Source organism: Lynx rufus, unplaced genomic scaffold (genome assembly GCF_022079265.1).
Source record: "Lynx rufus isolate CCGP_SWC_20201006 ecotype Redwood Valley unplaced genomic scaffold, mLynRuf1.p SCAF_18, whole genome shotgun sequence".
Classification (NCBI taxonomy): domain Eukaryota; kingdom Metazoa; phylum Chordata; class Mammalia; order Carnivora; family Felidae; genus Lynx; species Lynx rufus.
Window position 1 is genome coordinate 31,746,983 of NW_025814832.1, and position 18,279 is coordinate 31,765,261.

Below are 18,279 nucleotides of genomic sequence, written 5' to 3' on the forward strand. Positions count from 1 at the left end.
ACTCACGGACCGCGAGATCGTGACCTGGCTGAAGTCGGACGCTTAACCGACTGCGCCACCCAGGCACCCCGTAACTTTTTAAAGGGAGGCTGGAATCCCAGGTTGGCCAGGTGGATACACCTGTCTGATGTGTGAGAACACCCACTGCTCCCAGCCGGGTCTCAGGTATCATCGACAAGCACAGGCACCTCACAGGAAAATTACCCGTGTCCTTAAGGAGTTAGTTAATCATGTATCATTAAAGAGGCCTTGTTTGGACAGAGGACCCTTCACAAAAGGGAAAATAAATACACCTGAAACTCTGAAAAATGTTCAACTTCACCTGTAGTCAAAGAAATACAAATGAAGGGAAATGTCATTTCCTTCATAAGTGGATACATTTATTTTTAAATGGAAAATACCCATGCTGACTAAGAAATGCCATGGTGAGAACTCGTGAACTTTCCTCATGGAAATGGAAATGGCATGGCCTTTCTGGAAATTAATTAGCCAAACCCACCACCGCCCTTTCATCAACACTTCAGCTCTGGGAATTTTGTTCAAATTTCTGCTTGTTAATACAGGTGAAAGGTTTTGCAGTGATATTTATAGAAAAAAAATTAGAAATGGCCTAAATGCCCAACATTATGAGAATGTAAATAATAATTTCTATTGCTGGAAATGCTTCTAAGAGTTTTCAGTCATATGGGGGAAATGCTTATGTTTAGCGAGAATAAAAAGCAGTCTTCAGTTGTATAATATGCTATCCCGGTTACGTAAAACCAGGCAAAAAAGCACGGAAGGAAGTATACCAAACTCCACATATATATGTTTTTAGGTGATGTGTTTATGTGTGATTTAAATTTTCTTCTGCCTATTTTTAGAGTTTCCAAGGTTGCTTTGATATGCACTTACGTCTTTATAGTCAGAATGCAGTTACTATACCAGCAGAAGTATTTACCAGCAGGAGTATTTTATTTGGGGCACCTGCCCAATGGTGGAGAGGTGGGTCGAATGCCTGGCCACCCCCCCCCTTGACTACTGGAGCCCATAAAACTTATGGAATGGGCAACATTTAAATGAATGCCATGCTGTTGGCTTTATGCCAGGACTTCACATTTGCAGCATATATGTTGGCATTTCCAAGGGGTTGTGGAGGATCTAAGGACACTCATGGGTGAGTAGCCTTGTAGGGCTCAGGGAAGCTGAGGAACTTCTCTCGGGTGAGGGTGCCACGAGCATCATCTTGGCTGCCCGGTTTTGCATCGAGAGATGGATTGCACTCAATTGCCAGCCTCAACGACTCACACCTTCCCATTTCCTAACACAAGTGCCCAGTGGGTTCTAAAGACAGCATTTAAGGCAAAAATGTTGAAGAGTCAAAATCACCCCCTTGAACATCCTTTTTCTCCCTTAAACCGCCAAGACTTGCCCCTCACCCAGAACCTCCAAAGCCAAGAATTCATTTTTCTTACCATTTCAACGAACACCTCTCTCTTTCTGGGCGATTGAAGCCAAAGTTTCTTTGAAAGGATAGTGATGAGGGGCGCCTGGGTGGCGCAGTCGGTTAAGCGTCCGACTTCAGCCAGGTCACGATCTCGCGGTCCGTGAGTTCGAGCCCCGCGTCAGGCTCTGGGCTGATGGCTCAGAGCCTGGAGCCTGCTTCCGATTCTGTGTCTCCCTCTCTCTCTGCCCCTCCCCCGTTCATGCTCTGTCTCTCTCTGTCTCAAAAATAAAAATAAAAAAAAAAAAAAAAAAAGAAAGGATAGTGATGGAAAGGAGAAAGGGAGGAATGGATAAATGGAGTTTTCCCATGTTTGTTTTCAACGGCACATACCTGAATTTGCAAAATGTGCCTGTGATACAGCTCCACTGTAGTTCAATGTTAGGAAACCAGTTGTTGGCCAACTAGGAGTTACAAGTCAGCCCGTGGAAGATTTAAGAACCATTGCACAAAGTTTCTCTATCTGCATTAGGAGCTTTTCCTCACATGCGGGGGTGTGTTTCCTGGGGTAGGTCAGCCCTCTGCTCCCATGGTGTATTTGAACCATGAAGCCATAAAACAAAGAATTAGTGCCTGAGGTCAAGAAGGTACTTTTCCTGGGTGGGTGCCCCTCCTAGGTGGGAGGGAGCAGAAAGAGTATGCCCCCATGTGGCAAGACGAGGCACCGCAGCTTTTAGCGTCTAGAAAACTGAATTAAACTTGAATAAAAAGAAATGGTTTTGCAAATGATGGGCTCAGAACTAAGCAAAATTCCCTTAAGGCATTAAAAACTAGAGTCACAGAGGCTAAGAAATGTAGAAAATGTTTCTGGAGTTTTAAGTGAAACAAGTGGAATATGAAACTGTACATTAAGATGTATAATCAAGGGGCACCTGGGTGGCTCAGCCGGTTAAGTGTCCGACTTCGGCTCAGGTCATGATCTTACGGTCTGTGAGTTCAAGCCCTGCATCAGGCTCTGTGCGGACAGCTCGGAGCCTGGAGCTTGCATCAGATTCTGTCTCCCTCCCTCTCTGCCCCTCCCCCACTTGTGCTCTGTCTCTCTCTCTCAAAAAAAAAAAAAAAAACAACAAAACAAAAACCATTTTAGTACAAAGGCACTGAGGCACAGATATAGCATTTCTCTGAAGCCTTATGGCTAATGATTGACAGAGCCAGAGTCCCATGGTTGACAAAGCCATGATCCCATGGTAGGCAGTGTGATCCCACATCTATTCTCTTTACCATTTGCACTGACCACAAATATGCACACACACACACACACAAAGCATGAACTGGACAAGGGGTAGGAACAAATGACGGTCATCGGGATAGGGACATCGGAGACTTTTTCTTTAATGTAGTTATGCTTACACCTTTACAAAAAGGAAGCAGTCTGAGTGTGGAGAGGTTTAGAGACAGTTACAGGCTTTAGTTTTGGGTATATTTGAACTGGAGGGTCATCTGCCAAGACTGTGAGAATGACCTGGCTCTTTCTTAAATTTCCATGTGATTGTCAGGAAGGGCCTCCATGGGCCTTGATCTCTCCACGTGCCGGGGTGGATACTCACCCATGTTGAGTCATTATTTCATGCTCAAATTTGGCATTAATTACATAAAGGAAGTCATGCTAATCCCATAAATGATTAAAGAAACAGAACCAAATTCTTAGCAAGCATTGTCACACTCATGTTGATAATTGAATTTCTTCCCCCAACTCATTCTGATTTCCTGGGAAACCAACAGGAAGGAAAAATAACAAGTAAATAGATTATCCTCTCTCCCTGCTTCGGACTGGCCTTTTGATTTTGTTTGTGCATACGTAGTACGTAGTGAATATATATATCACTGACTACTCTTCATTATATGTTTTGTAAATGGGGTTTAGAAGGAAGGTATTTTTCCAGTGGGTTGAAGTTTTCTGCACTTAGCAGATGAGGATTTGCCTATTTGTGTTAACTCAACCAGATCATTTCCAATGATATGTTGGGGATATTTTTAAAGCTCTTGTGGCTGGTGCTTTATTAATTAGTGTTGCCGCATTCGCTGGGAGCTGAGGTTTCATCCCTGGGCCCTGTTAGATTTGGCCAGTTACATCATCTGAGGGACACCAGACATCCTGTGGGCCCCATCCCGGGCCCATGGGTTATGAAAACAAAGGTTAACGTGGTTTTCATTTTGCATGATGTTCTCGGTCTGAGGTCCTTGAATCCATGAGGATTCAAAAATTATTTCAAATTGTCTTTGTTTTTTATTAATTTTTTATTTTTATTTATTTATTTTTTTGCTGAAGAGAGGATTATAGCTTTCACTGTACTTTAAAAAGCAGTTGCTGGGGCGCCCGGGTGGCTCAGTCAATTAGGCGGCCAACTTTAGCTCAGGTCATGATCTCACGGTTCCTGGGTTCAAGCCCTGTGTTGGGCTTTGCGATGACAGCTCAGAATGTAGAGCCTGCTCTGGATTCTGTGTCTTCCTCTCTCTCCGTCTCTCTCTCTCCCTCCCCGGCTTGTGCGCGCGCGCGCGCTCTCTCTCTCTCTCTCTCTCTCAAAAATAAATAAATAAACATTAAAATTTTTTTTTTTTTTTCAAAAGCGCTTGCTGATTCAAAATGGTTTAGAGCCACTGATACAGAGACTTCACCTTTTGCTTCACTGGGACAGGGCCTACCCAGGCATCAGGGTTTGCCATGACCCCTGGCTCGTGCCTGCCGGACCAGAGACGGCTTTGCTCTGTGATACGATGCTTTGGGATGAGAATCACATGTGTGATTGTGTGAATGTGTCACAGAAGGTCGCCCCACCCTTCAGTGGGAGAGATGAGCCTTGGCCAGGTCTGTCTGTTCCCCTGTGGTCCTTCTCAAATCCAGCAATGCCGTGCCTCTCCAGGAAAGGAGGACAACAGGCTCAACCCCGGCAGTGGGTCCCTTCTTTGTGTGGATTCTTAGATGCTAACGTCTCAGGTAAAAAAAAAAATGCTTTTTTGATAATGGGCAGCTTTGAAGTCTTTTCTTTTACCTTCTGAAAGAATCGTAACCCTGTGTTCCACGCTAGGTGTTGATAACTATTTTCTACTTGTAGCTGCTTTATCCTTGGACATAGCAGGTCTAAGGGTTTCAGAAGCGTTGTTTTCAGGTTTGTCTATGAGTGGGACTGACTATAGATACGAGACGTCCACTGAGCCTTCTCCACCTCTGGGGTCACTGGTTGCAAGCTCACCAAACCCCCTCTGCACGCTGAATGTATCCAACATAAACATCTGGGATTTCAAGTCCCTGAATGCCACGGCAGTGAGAGCAGTGAGCAAAGGAGCAGATCAACAGCCCCCCCTCCCCACCCCTCACACCCCAGCCCAGTCAACAACAGGGTGCTGGTGAAGAGGTGGCCTCTGGAGGCAAAGACCTGGCTTGACTTTGGAATCCATCTGGGACAAGTTGGTGACCTGGGACTGGTTAACTCTACCTCTCTGCTCTTCAAGCTTTTTTTTTGTTTTTAATTTTTTTTGTAATGTTTATTTTTAAGAGAGAGAGAGCAGGGGAGGGGCAGAGAGAGAGAGGGAGACACAGAATCCGAAGCAGGCGCCAGGCTCTGAGCTGTCCGCACAGAGCCCGACGTGGGGCTCGAACTCACGAACCGCGAGATCCTGACCTGAGCCGAAGTCGGACACTTAACCGACTGAGCCACCCAGGTGTGCCCCTCAAGCTTTGCATTTGTTAGAGGGAACCTTCTCTGCTTTGTGGGGCTTTTGTGAAGACTGAGGATAAAGTTCCCTATTAGCCAATGTCACTAATGCCATTTTGCGTTTCTGAATCGACATTGCCCGTCCTTCCTCTTTGCCAAATCCTACTTCGAAAGTGCCCAGACCTTTCCCCCCTCAACAGGTTCTTGTCGCGCTGGCACACCTCTTCACCCCACCCCAGGCTTGGCCACTGCCCCCGTGAAGCGGTCGTCCTTTGCTCATGGTGCTGGTGTTCTTGGTATGCGGTGGTCTCAATGGCCCTGCCAGGAGAGGCAAGGAGATTCATTGCTCAGGAGGCGTTCGTACTCTCTGTAGTGATTAATTTGGACTAATTTTCCTCGTTGCAGACCCATTAGAGGCTGTTAGCAAACAGTGGCTTATTTAACATGCACGTGAGCTGTTCACAGCATCTCAGGTCCCGTTCGGGCACAGCAGCTTTCGCACACGGGGACCCAAGGTGGGGCACGGGGACCCCAAGGTGGGAGCACGTGGCTTTACCTCTTTCTGCTTCTCCGTCGCTCCTATTAGACACTAGCACACGGCTGGGATTTGCTAACGGTGCCCCCATTTCTGTTGCTCTCTGTGCAAATTTGCAGCGGATTCAGAGTCTGATGCCTCCGTGGCCCTGACAGAAATAAGCACCAGCTTCAGAGTTTATTAGAGAGTGTACATTTCTGCCCTCCGATGCAAAGGAATTACTCATATCTTCTCTGTCTCTTGTCTCTTAAATTGTAAAATCCCAAGGGGAAGAGTTCCCCACCCCTCACCGCCATCAGCTCCCACTGGAGAGCGAGGTCAGGTCTGTGTGCTCAAAGGAAACCCAAGGAATCCGTGGTGTTTCCTGACTGGTCCCGGAGGAAGGCGGGTGCCCTCTGCCACCATATGGGGACCGCGCCGTGAATGTGTATTTAGCTTTGCCCCGTGCAAATAGTGTCTGGGTAGAGTGGCTTTCCAACAGAGATTGTTGGGGTCCCCAGAGGCCGGTTATATGAGCTGCGGCTGCTGACTGGGTGGGGGCTGGTAACCCTGCATATTCTGGAGGATCCATAGAAGGCCCCTTCTCCCTAAGGGCATTGAGATTTGGCTGTTGAAAGAGAGAGAGAACCGACGGGGACCTGGGGAAGCCTGAGTCTGCCTGCCCTTTGGAACTTGCTTACTCTTCGGGCTTACTTGCTTGATTTGAGTGAACAAACACAGAAGGATTTTCAAAAGAAGATTCCCCCCTTCCCCACCCCCCGTTTTGGAAATACAAAGCAATGTTCACTTAGGCGCGTTCATCCGAAAAGAGGATCAAAGACCCGATCAAGTTTCTGTAGCGAGATTCTGGTTGCTAAGATCAACCCCCTCCTACCTTTGCTTTATACCAAGAAGTAAGGAGAGGGGTGCCTGGGTGGCTCAGTCAGCTAAGCCTCCGACTTCGGCTCAGGTCATGATCTCACAGTTTGTGAGTTCGAGCCCCGCGTCGGGCTCTGTGCTGACAGCCTAGAACCTGGAGCCTGCTCCCAGTTCTGTGTCTCCCTCTCACTCTACCCCTCCACTGCTCACATTCTCTCTCTCTCCCCCTCTCCCAGAAATAAAAAAAAAATAATAAAATAAAATAAAAAATAAAAAGAAGTAAAGGAGAGCCCCATGGTCAGGGCGAAAGGAGTCCTTATGGTTGCCTGTTGTTTCTTAATTTGACTCTGGGAAAAATTTTCTGCAACTTTCCGCTTAGAGATGAGAATTCTTTTGCTTGTGGAAAGTTCATAGGGAAGGGAAGGAGCCCACCACAGAGAGTCCCTCCTACCCTTCAAGTTGATGACCATTAACTCCTGCAAGAGACATTCCCCGCCCCCACCGACACAGTGGAGAATCAGTCAGGCTTCTGCTGTTTCCTGCAGCCAGGGGAGCCACATCGCTTATTGTCCCGACCAGGACACTTTGAGAGTGAAAGGGGACACCAACAATCCCCCCACCCCCGGGGTGGCGAGCCCAAACTGGGATGTATGGTTGCCCTATCGTGTCCCGTCCAAGACCACTGAGTTGTGACTTACAGGTTCTTAGGTTCACTCGTGATAGTGAGACCCTCCTTTCCATTTGTGCCGCCATGTGCCTGAGATTCGCTCCAGACTCTGCTCCCCCAGGAAGCCGCTCCCACAAATGCGTCCCGTGCTGTGCACCGCAGTCTAGACACTGCCTCAGACCCAGGCGATTTGCCTCCATTGAGAGTGAGCAAATGACCCTGGAGACCATGGGTGGTTGGCACAGCCTGAGCCTAGGAAATGACATCCTTCAAATATATCCCCCAAGAGGAATGTTTGAAAGGGAGGTTGGCTCATGAAGTCCAGTGGCTGGGACCGTAGTCAGCCCCTGGGGCTCAGAATGTCCCGCGACACGCAGGCTGCCATTTGTCTGTCTGTCTGTCTGTCCGGCTGGCTGGCTGGGTGCATGATTTCCCATGTCTGTGTGTCTGTGTGCAGCCCCTTCCTTCTGTCATCTGCCAAGCTGCTTCCTTGTTCTCTTCCCTCGTGGGTCGTCAGGCTGCCCTCGCACGACCTTTCGGGCTGAGAATCCACACACGTCACCAGTCCCTTGGCCCTGGGGAGGGGATCTCTTTGGCTGGGCCTGGCACGCGGATGGGTTCCCATGAGGCGGTGTGAAGAGGAGAGGAGGGTCACATACCCTGCAATGCTGTAGGGAAAGAGGAAACACAGGACAGCCAGTGCAGTCCACACCTACGCACTTAGCCCTTGCGTGGAGCCTCTCATTTAAGCCTCACGAACCTCTGTGGGTTGGGTCCTCTTAGTGTCCCATTTTGTGACTCAGGAAACCAGGGCACAGAGACGGTAACCAGCTCGTGTAGCGCCACACAGCTGCTAGGTGCACGAGTCAGGGGTGAGTCGGGGAGCCTCGCTCCAGGCGCTGAGCTCCTGGCCACTCCTCAATATTGTTTCTTTTAAATAGGCGTTGTTAGGGTGGCCCCAGTTCCATCTTTTTTTATCCCTTCCAGTACCTGTACTTTGGGCGCCGTCTGTTCAGCGAATGTTTGCTAAAATGAATCAAGTGAAGGAAGGAAGGAGGAACAGGGAAAGAAACAGAATCCGCGGTCCCCTGGGAAGTCAGGAAGTGGACCATTTCCCGGGGTTGAAAGCTGCTTCCCGCTGCTGCTTGCCAAGGACCAGCGTGCACATTTTCAAAGTGCTCTCTCTCCCTGTCCCTCTCTGTTTGCTCAGACAAGAGTGAGAACGGGGAGGCCTATCAGCGGAAGAAGGCGGTGGCCGCGGGTCTTCCCGAGGGCCCTGCTGTCCCACCGCCTCCTCGAGGGAACCTGGCGCAGCCCCTTGGCGGCAGCTGGAGGAGGATCGCGCTGCTCATCTTGGCCATCACCATACACAACATTCCAGGTGAGGTCTTGCCCCCGAGCGGTCCAGCCACCTGCCCGAAGGTAAAGTCACGCCGTCAGCTCAGCTGCTCGGCTGGAACAGTCGTGACGTGGGTCCTTTTTTGACGGAGGTGGGGGACAGAACGCAAATCTTCCTTGGCTTTATTTGTAACTTGCGTTATTGCTGTGAGGAGCACCTTTTACAAGCCCGGGATGTCTCCGGTTCCGCGTGACGCTCTTTTATTATTTTTTTTAAGTTTATTTATTTTGAGAGACAGAGAGTGAGAGAGGGAGTGAGGGAGGGCCAGAAAGAGAAGGAGAGGGAGAATCCCAAGCAAGCTCTGTGCTGTCAGTGCACAGCCTGGTGCAGGGGCTTGAACTCTCGGACCGTGAGATCACGATTTGCTTGAGCTGAAATCAAGATTGGATGCGTAACCGACTGAACTGGCCAGGCGCCCCTGCTTAACGCCCTTTTAAAATACTGACTTCTGTATAGTGAGCACTGATAGTTGCCTTACGTGCCTTCTTGCTGTGGGACACCTGTCTGAAATGTCCTTGCGAGGCCTATCCTTTTTAGCATTCGGCAGTAACTCGTGTTGTGTCTTTGGATTTATTTTAATTGAAAAAAATGTGCTGGCATTCTATTTCAAAAATAATATCACGTTTCATTTAGAGTAACTAGAGAATGTAGATAAACATGAAAAAGAATAAAGATATTATAAAAAAAAATAAATTGAGGGGCGCCTGGGTGGCGCAGTCGGTTAAGCGTCCGACTTCAGCCAGGTCACGATCTCGCAGTCTGGGAGTTTGGGCCCCGCGTCGGGCTCTGGGCTGATGGCTCAGAATCTGGAGCCTGTTTCCGATTCTGTGTCTCCCTCTCTCTCTGCCCCTCCCCCGTTCATGCTCTGTCTCTCTCCCAAAAAAAAATAAATGTTGAAAAAAAAAAATTAAAAAAAAAAATAAATTGAAGGAAGCTGAGGCAGTCCTTGGGTCGGTCACATCTTGGAATTCACCAGTTAGTGTATCTGGACAAATGACTCGAGCTCTCTGAGCCTTGGTTTTCTCATCTGTGAAATGGGCATTTGCTACCACTGAGATAACTGGGGTATTATTTACAAAATGAATTGATTTATTTTGATACTTAAATAAGATGCTGTAATGTGCACAGACACACGTATGTTCACAGATTTTGGTACCGTACTTGGGCCACATGAGCAATTGGAACATGGTCGCGGTTGTTAGCATTAATAATACTCCTGTCCTCCTTCCCAGCTGTGGCTTCCTCAGTCTTGAGTTCTTCAGCATCCAGACCCATCTTCCTTGGGCCAGAACTCGAGTCTGAGGAATAACCTTGCTGAGGGAGTGTCCCAGGGTGATATATTATCTGAGCCCTTGCCCAGTTCATAATGCCAACCCGTTACCCTGTTACACAGCAATGACTCGACTGGACCAGGCTTGCTAGAGGCACATTCTTCTCCTCGAAGCTGGTGTAGATGTTGTTCTATTGCCCTCTGGCTTCAATGTTGTGGGAGAAAAGGCCACAGCCAATGTATTCCTCTCTGGGTAACTTGATATAACTTCTGCTTGCACAGAAGTCATTTTTAACTTTTACAACGTTTGTAACTTCTGCTTTGTCATTTTTAAAGAATCAAAATTTCAATGTTCTATATTCCCGTGTATACTGAACCTGTCTAGAACACTATGTGTCCAATTACTTTTTTTTTATTTGAGACAGAGAGAGAGCACACGCGTGCACACGTGCGCACACAAGTGGGGGAGGGGCAGACAGAGAGGGAGACAGAATTCCAAGCGGGTTCCTTGCTCTTAGCGCAGAGCCCCATGAGGGACTTGAACTCACAAACCGTGAGATCGTGGCCTGAGCTGAAATCAAGAGTCGGATACTTAACTGATTGAGCCACCCAGGCGCCCCAATCACTTTTTAAACTTACGTCTTCCCCTAGATGAGAAGCACTTTCCTTATCATTTCTGTCCTGGTCTTAGGAATTTCTATCATAGGATCATATAGGCTGGTTGCCTTCCAGTTTTTCTTCACAATCTCATTTCCCTCTTGGCTCTTTCCCTTTTGGCCATAGGCATACTCTCTGGTTTTTCTAGAGCTTACTATTCAGTATTCCTTTGGAGGAAGTCTTATGTGGGACCCCAAAGCACCAAGCTGACCCCAGTAGATTTGCCCTGGTGGATGGGTCTGGCCACATTCACCCCCAAAGTTTTAGCGAGCTCATTGGAAGACCAAAGACTTGGCAGAGGGCGGCTTGAAAAACCTCCACAGTCACCCTCAACCTATTAAATTCTAATCAGTAGAAAAGAGAAGGTACTTACCCTGCCTCTTCAGTCGTAATAGTTAATTGCTATCTTGCTGCCACTCAAGGCTCCTTCTCTAACCAGTTGAAAACGAATAGAGATCAGCCCAGTGGGTTTACAGCCAAATAAGGTAACTATACTGGCTTGAGGTATCCCGTGGTGATTTTCTGTCTCCCAGAAGAACACAAAAGTGATCTAAAAATCCGGATTTCATAGGACTGGGCTTTGAGAAGCCGGGCATAAGCTTTCCTCTGGCGGAGCCCTTCCCATCTCCCACCTGCCACTACCCTCTGTGTTCCCGTGTGCTCAACTGGGACTGTTTCTGGGCTCATTTTAACAGAAGATCAGGGAGAGTCAGAGTTCACATATTTACGTGTTCATTGACTTCAGTAAGAGCTTGGATTAAGGCCAGAAGCAAAAATGTGTTAGCAGGAGGAGGTGTGGGTGGACACTGACATTTGATGATTCGTAATCAGCACAGACTCAAAAGTTACTTCTTTCCTGACAACAGACCTTCTTCTGGATCTTTGGCGTTCCCAAGTTCAAGTTCAACCTGTGTCCCTTTTATGGTGAATTGGAAGTACCTTTTGACTGTATGGAGGATTGAGTGGCTCATAGGAACCTCAACTAGTTGGTTCATCAGAAGCATTGCGTTAACAGTTCATGACCTGGGGAGCGGCTGGCTTGCCTAGATCAAGAGGTTCAAGGGGAAATTTCTCCTCCTTTCCTGCCTTTTATTAATTGCATTTTATGTATGTATGTATGTATTTAAGCTTATTTATTTATTTTTGAGAGAGAGAGAGAGAGAGAGAGAGAGAGAGCGTGCACAAGCTGGGGAAGGGCAGAGAGAGACAGACAGACACACAGACAGAATCGGAAGCAGGCTCCAGGCTCTGTCTGAGTGGTCAGCACAGAGCCTTACACGGGGCTCAAACCCACAAACCGTGAGATCGTGACGTGAACCAAAGCCGGATGCTTAGCCGGCTGAGCCACCCAGGCACCCCAGAAAGCAGTTGCAATTTTAAATAGAGCAGTCAGAGTGAGTCTCACTGAGACCTTGCATTTGAGTCTGACATGCAGCTCTCTGGTGCAGAGGGAATGTTCCAGGCAGAGGGAGCAGCCGGTGCAAGAATGGCTGAGGCAGGAGCACGTGAGGACCGATGAGGAGTAGTCAGGAGTCCACTGTGGCCGGAACAGGGTGAGTGGGAGGCACGAAGGAAGGACAGAGAGGCCGGCCCCGCCCCCGCTGGCACTTGTAAGGATTTTCGTTTTCGCTCTGTGGGACCTTTGAACAGAGAAGCATATGATCTGAGTTGTGTTGTAAAAGATTCTCTGTCGGTGCTGAGTTCAGACTGGACTCAGGAGGGGGAGGGCGGCTGTGGAGAGACGGGGCAGAGAGGCCACTCACTGCAGGAATGCAGGTAATAGACGAAGGTGGCTCAGACCAGGGTGGTGGTGCCAGAGATGCTGAGCAGGGGTCCCATTCTGGCTTCTGTTGAAGGTGGAGAGGGGGGATTTGCTGGTGCAGTAGACGTGGGGTGAGAGACGAAGGCAGGAGCCAGGAAGGACCCTGAGGTTTCAGGGCTGACCGGCTAAGCGTGGAGTCGCCTTCGACTGGGATGGGGATGGCCCAGCGGGGGCAGGCTGCAGAAGGGCATGTCAAGAACTCCGTTTTGGACTGCGAGGTTTGGTTGTCGGCAGACCTTCGAGTGGAGATACCCATCAGGCAGTCGGATGTTCGAATTTGGAGATGGGAGCAGAGTCTGGGCCGCAGAGATCAATCTGGGCCGCCTGTGAATCATTGGCACGTCGATGCGGTTGAACCCCCCCGGCACCAGACGACATCACCAGGGTCTAAATACAAACAGACGAGTCTCCCAAGGCCCCACTGGGACGCATCCCTGGAGCCTCAGTCTGCTAACTCCGGTCGGAAGAGAAGTTCACTCGCCCGCAGTTACCCGCGGCAGCTTCCTGCCCTTTGATGGGAACCATTTCAAGAGCTTGTCTGTCGCCAGCTTACCTTTGAAAAGGTCTCTTTTTTACCATTATCCTTTATAGCTTATTAAAAATTTAACTAGAGCTTTCACGTTCCCCGCGACTCTGGGTTTTAGATAGACTTTTCACAGTGACTAAAAGGATACTTGATTTTTTTGAAGTTTTTTTGTCTTTGCTGGTTCAGTTTTGTATGTCCTGGGGATGATAGGGATGACATTTTGTTAATTTTTTTTTTAATGTGGAAGTAAAAAAAGGAAGCTTGTTAGTGAGTGTCTTGTCCACTAGAGTTTTCTGGTGTGTGAGGTCACACATGTAGGCACACGCACACACCCCAGGCCCTGGGTTTACACATGTGTGCAAGGGAGGACGTGTTCTTTCATTTTATTTTATTTTTTTAAATTTTTTTTAATGTTTATTTTTGAGAGAGAGAGAGAGAGTGTGAGCAGGGGAGGGGCAGAGAGAGAGGGAGACACAGAATCCGAAGCAGGCTCCGGGCTCCGAGCTGTCAGCACAGAGCCCGACATGGGGCTCGAACCCACCGACTGTGAGATCATGACCTGAGCCGAAGTCGGACGCTCAACTGACTGAGCCACCCAGGTGCCCCGGGGCAGACACGTTCTTAAACTTTTGTGGCTCACAGCTGTTCTTAAGAACCTGGGAGGAGCTGGGGACCCCCTCCCATGCAGCACGCAGGCAGCACCAAGTGTTCATGGACCTCGTGAAGACCGCCCACAGCCCTAGAGCAGGGAAGAATCCCCACTTTCGAGGAAAACACGCACAATCGTGCCAACAGTGGACGTGTTTCCGGAAGAAACCGTAATGGCCGAGGAAGACCATCAGACGTGAGCCCCTCCGGCCCGTGTGGCAGACCTCAAGTCTTTACAGGTAGATGTGCCGCCTCCAAGTTCCATGCCCCCTCTCTGGCTTGGCCAATGTGCGTCGAAGGCGGGATGGGGTGCCCGAGTCCTTTGGAAAATGGTGCCCTGGGGAAATGATGTGTTTTCTGCACAAGCAACTCTGTCGCCTTCCGAGCATTGTCTCTGAAAAGTGATTTTCATGCGGCATCATGCAGGCTGAAGGGCTCTGAGCCTTCCAGAGGTCCCCGGGCCTTCGGAAAACAAGCACCCTCTGTGCATCTGAGTGGAATTAAAAATCAACTAGCAAATCGAGTTCCTACTAATCTCTTTTCATGAGCAGCTTATGGTCTCGACAGTGTGCTATAGCATCATTTTGTATGCCAGAAAGATAAATTTAGAGCTTAAAGGGATCTTCCAGAGTTATCTTCTTCAAGCACTACTCCATTTGGTGACTCAGGGTGTGTGTGTGTGTGTGTGTGTGTGTTAAATTATCGCTGCAATTCCTTTCAGCCCTGGCATTGGATGATTCTGTGAAAAATAATACAAAAAGTACAATATTCATCTAATGTATTTAACGGTGTAAATCATTCCTTTCTTGGTGATGCCTTGCTATGTCCCGTCTCTGCTTCTGTAGTGATGGTTATCACCTTGAATGGCAGTCATTTAAAGGGGTCTCGCTCCCCCCACCCCCACCACAGATGGAGTTTCCTGTAAGAAGCCCCATGCTGTCTCCCTTTTAGGACCTCATGTTGCATATTGAAGCTCAGCGTCTATTCCAGCACAAGGAATGACTGGTGCACTTGGTACCTACAGTCCATCCTGGGATGGAGGGCTGTCATCTGAGAGCCAAGGGTCCCAGTTTCCCTTCTCCCTTGGCCACAGGCGGGCTAAGGGACGGCATTCAGCTTCTGTGGGTCTCTGTGACACAGTGGGCTCTCCTTTGTGGTTAAAATTATTTATAAACCCATAGAAGAGGCGAGATGAGTCACACGCTTTTTATTTTCCTCTCATTAAAGTCAAGAGCCAAGTTCACTTTGCTGGTTGTTGCTGTGACATACAGTGAACTAGGGTCACTGCCTGTGTCTCCAGAAACAGCACAACAATTGATTTTAATTATTTGGCTTGTCTTCACTCAACGGTTCCTGTTAGGCTACATTTTGTGGCTTTACATGAAATGCTTGAGTGGGGCTTTTTTTTTTTTAAGGAACAGAATCTCACAAATTTATACACTAAAAATATTAACCGTCGTTGGTTATTCCTGGGATTGTGGCTGATTTTTATTTTCTTCATGTTCTTGTGAGATTTATCAACTTATCTATCACAAATGACTTGTATGATAAAAAAGGTTTTTGGAAGAGGAACCTCTATCGCTTAACTGCCTCAACATCCCTCACCCCCAAAACACACACAAAAGGGTAGAAATAACAGTTATTCCTTTATGGCTGAGATAACCTTGTTTGGGTGGTTTTCATTACAGGCTGGAAACAAAACAAAGGATTTGTATTAGATTGCTTTCTCTTCTGTGTCTAATCTCTATGCCTCCTTCCTATAAACATTCTTGGGTTATCTGGTCCACCCATATAACCTACGCTTGGTTATCCTGTCCCTAGATAATCCAGGACCGTCCTGTCTGCAAAATCTCCTTTGTCATGAACACTGGGATTCCCAGGTTCCAGGTCTTGTCCCTGGCATTCACTTTACCCTTGTGTGTGGTCTCCACATGCTGGAAGGGCAGCTTCAGCGGTCTGGCAACTTAGAGCTTACAGGAAGGAGCCAAGAGCTAGAAAGAACAGCTTCCTGACTCTTCATTTTCCTGGGACAAAGACCGAATAGAAAATCCTGTTATTAGAAAGGAAGCTTTCCAGGGAAAACACTGAAGCAACAGCCTCTCCTTCGCATTGTTCTGTTTCCAGAAACTGGAGGAGTATTCTGCACAGCCAGGGACCCAGGCTCAGTTAATGTGTAAGCTGAAGACCACTCAAGACTGCAACTCATTGGCAGCAACAAAAGCCACCAGTCATACTGGAGGCTGCCTCTTGCCGTCCAGGGAGGCAGAAGATGAAGCTCACGGTTGCATGTGCAGGCATGGGCAGCCTGCCTCTCGCTACGGGGGGGGGGCTATGCTCTCTTCCTCCCGACGGATCACGGAGTTTTTCAGAGCCAGTTACAGAGAAGTTCAGGAAATGCTTCCGTGTTTTGAAGCTTGCCACATTAGATGTGAATGTCTGCGGCACCACAATGGCGTGTTGGTGCGATTGTCACTCCAGACGCAGCAGCTCAGATCAGCAGGGAGGTTTCAGCAGGGGAAACGTGGACTATCACCGTGGGCGCTCTGCAGATGCGGGTACAGTGAGCCCCCGCGCGGTCCCCATGCACCTGTCGCCATCACCACCACCTCCACCAAGGGAGGACAATCCAGGACCCAAGCAAATCGTTAGCCCTTTGATGTATCAAGGAGGGAGGTGTGGGGAGAGGGGACAAGCCCAGGATGTAGAATCAGAAAGGCCAGGGCGTGAACCCTGGAGCCACCAAATGCTTTGCCAGCTGGGTGACCTCAGCTAAGATGCTGGGAGTTTCAGGGTCCTGGCTGTAAAATGGAAATAATAATCCATCTTGGGGTTCGGTGTTAAGTGAGGTGACAGTGCTGGCCACCAGCAGGGCCACTCGTTATGTCATCTGCTGTGACGTGTATATCACGGGGCCTAGAACACCTCGTCCTCTCCCCTCCCCCCCTACCCCCTCTTACTTTGCCTTCACGCCGCTCTGATCCCGAAAGACGGTTTCGTTCTGGCCTTGGGCGTCTCCAGTGGAACATCTCCAACCACTTTAATTCCTATCTCCAGCAGGTGACATTCGAAGATGCTTCCCATTTACCCCAGGAGTTGGGAAACACTGTAATATTCTCCTCTAATTATCTGTGTCTCAGTGGGAAGCCTGACATTATAATTAACTTGGGCTCCTGTCTGGGATGACATTTTGCGCGGCATATTGTGTTCCTGGGTGAGCACCGTAGCAGAAGCTGGTAGTGTGCTCCCCGGTGACGCTGTTGGGTTTGAGCAGGAGAACTGGCACAGAGCCCCCGAGGGTGAAATCGTAACTGGGATTCCTGCAGGCCCCCCCACCACCACCTCCCCAGTGCAACAGGGCAGCTTTAAAATTCACTACCAACTCCTGCCATGGGTTACAGACCCCTGCCTGTGCCCTACCGACTTGCCGGAACATGTGAGCTATGTTCTGGAGCTGCATGAGGATTGGGGCGCCTGGGTGGCTCAGTCAGCTGAGGGTCCGACTCTTGGCTTCTGCTCTGGTCATGGTCTCACGGTTTCGGGAGTTCGAGCCCCGCATCGGGATTCTCTGTCTCCCTTTCTGTCTCTGCCCCTCCCCAACTTGGGCTGTCTCTGTCTCTCTCAAAATAAATAAACTTAAAAAAAAAATTTAAGCTGCATGAGGACTAGGGTTAAAATCAAGACTCATTTCCACATCTGCTAGATTATGTCATCCTCCCATCTATTATGTAAATTAAAGGGAGAAATTAAGGCAAGAGAATCTGAACATGTTTTTGTCTGAAGACTCAATGTTTCCGGTAAGTTCCAATTGTCTTTCTACTCTGGCCAGGCAGTTATCAGCCACATCACGGTTTTCCTAAGTCCTCCCAGACCTGCACTGTCCGGGACAGCAGCTAGTAGCTATAGGGACAGACAAGTGTAGGTTCTGGAGTTAGAAAGCCTGAGATCCCAGAGCCACCAAATGCTGTCCTATTTATTTGTCAGATTTAAACAAAATGCAGAATTTAAGTCCTCAGTCACACCTAGCCACATGTCAAGTGCTGACTAGCCATACACAGCCAGTGGCTACCACATTGGACAGCACAGGTACCGAACAATTCTGTCATCGCAGAAAGTTCTATTGGATGGCACTGGCCTGGACCCTTGGCAAAACAATGTGAACTCCACAGGTTATCTAGAGCCTACCTCAGCTTGCCTTGGGCCGAGTTCTATTTAGGGGAGACATTCTGTTTCCCGAGACAGGTGTTCTTGGTTGTGGGGTCGGGCGTCAAACGTATTTTACGAATAAAATACCTTACGTTTCAAAATTTGAAAATAAGTGGATTTTGTTAAAATAAGCTAAGGGGAGGACAGAGTCACTCCTGTGGTGCCATCATTCTTGTTCCCTTTGGTTCTGATCTGGCTTCCGATTTCTCAGATGGGGTGGGGGGCAGCTTGTGCAGAGAAATCACAGCAGGCTCGTCACCACGTCTAATGTCAAGGAGATGGAAAGAGCCACTCCAAGGATGATCTTGTCATTCTCTGCTCCGGGTGACACACACCTGCCCCCCGAGCAAGCCAGCATACTGGTCTGTGCCAGCTTAGCCCTCTCACAGAACAGATTCTCTTGCCTCAGCTCGGGTTTCGAAGGAAGGACATTAACTGTCACATGAAAATCACCACAGCATTTACTGTCACTTTTTTTTTTTTTTTTTTTTTTGCTGGGAACATTGCCTAGTTCATCCCCCAATGCTCCCAAATAAGGTATTTAGTTTAGAATGCACC

At 48.6% G+C, this 18,279-nt stretch overlaps 1 protein-coding gene across 2 annotated transcripts in view; it reads left to right on the forward strand.

Annotated features, from left to right (window-relative positions):
• The window catches only part of SLC39A11 (solute carrier family 39 member 11), a 339,923-nt gene that overhangs the window by 187,422 nt on the left and 134,222 nt on the right, over positions 1-18,279 (forward strand). For both annotated transcript variants that reach the window (XM_047081492.1, XM_047081493.1), the window contains exon 6: positions 8,407-8,577. In XM_047081492.1, coding sequence (XP_046937448.1) covers positions 8,407-8,577 — 171 coding nt within the window. The remainder of the gene's footprint in view (positions 1-8,406; positions 8,578-18,279) is intronic.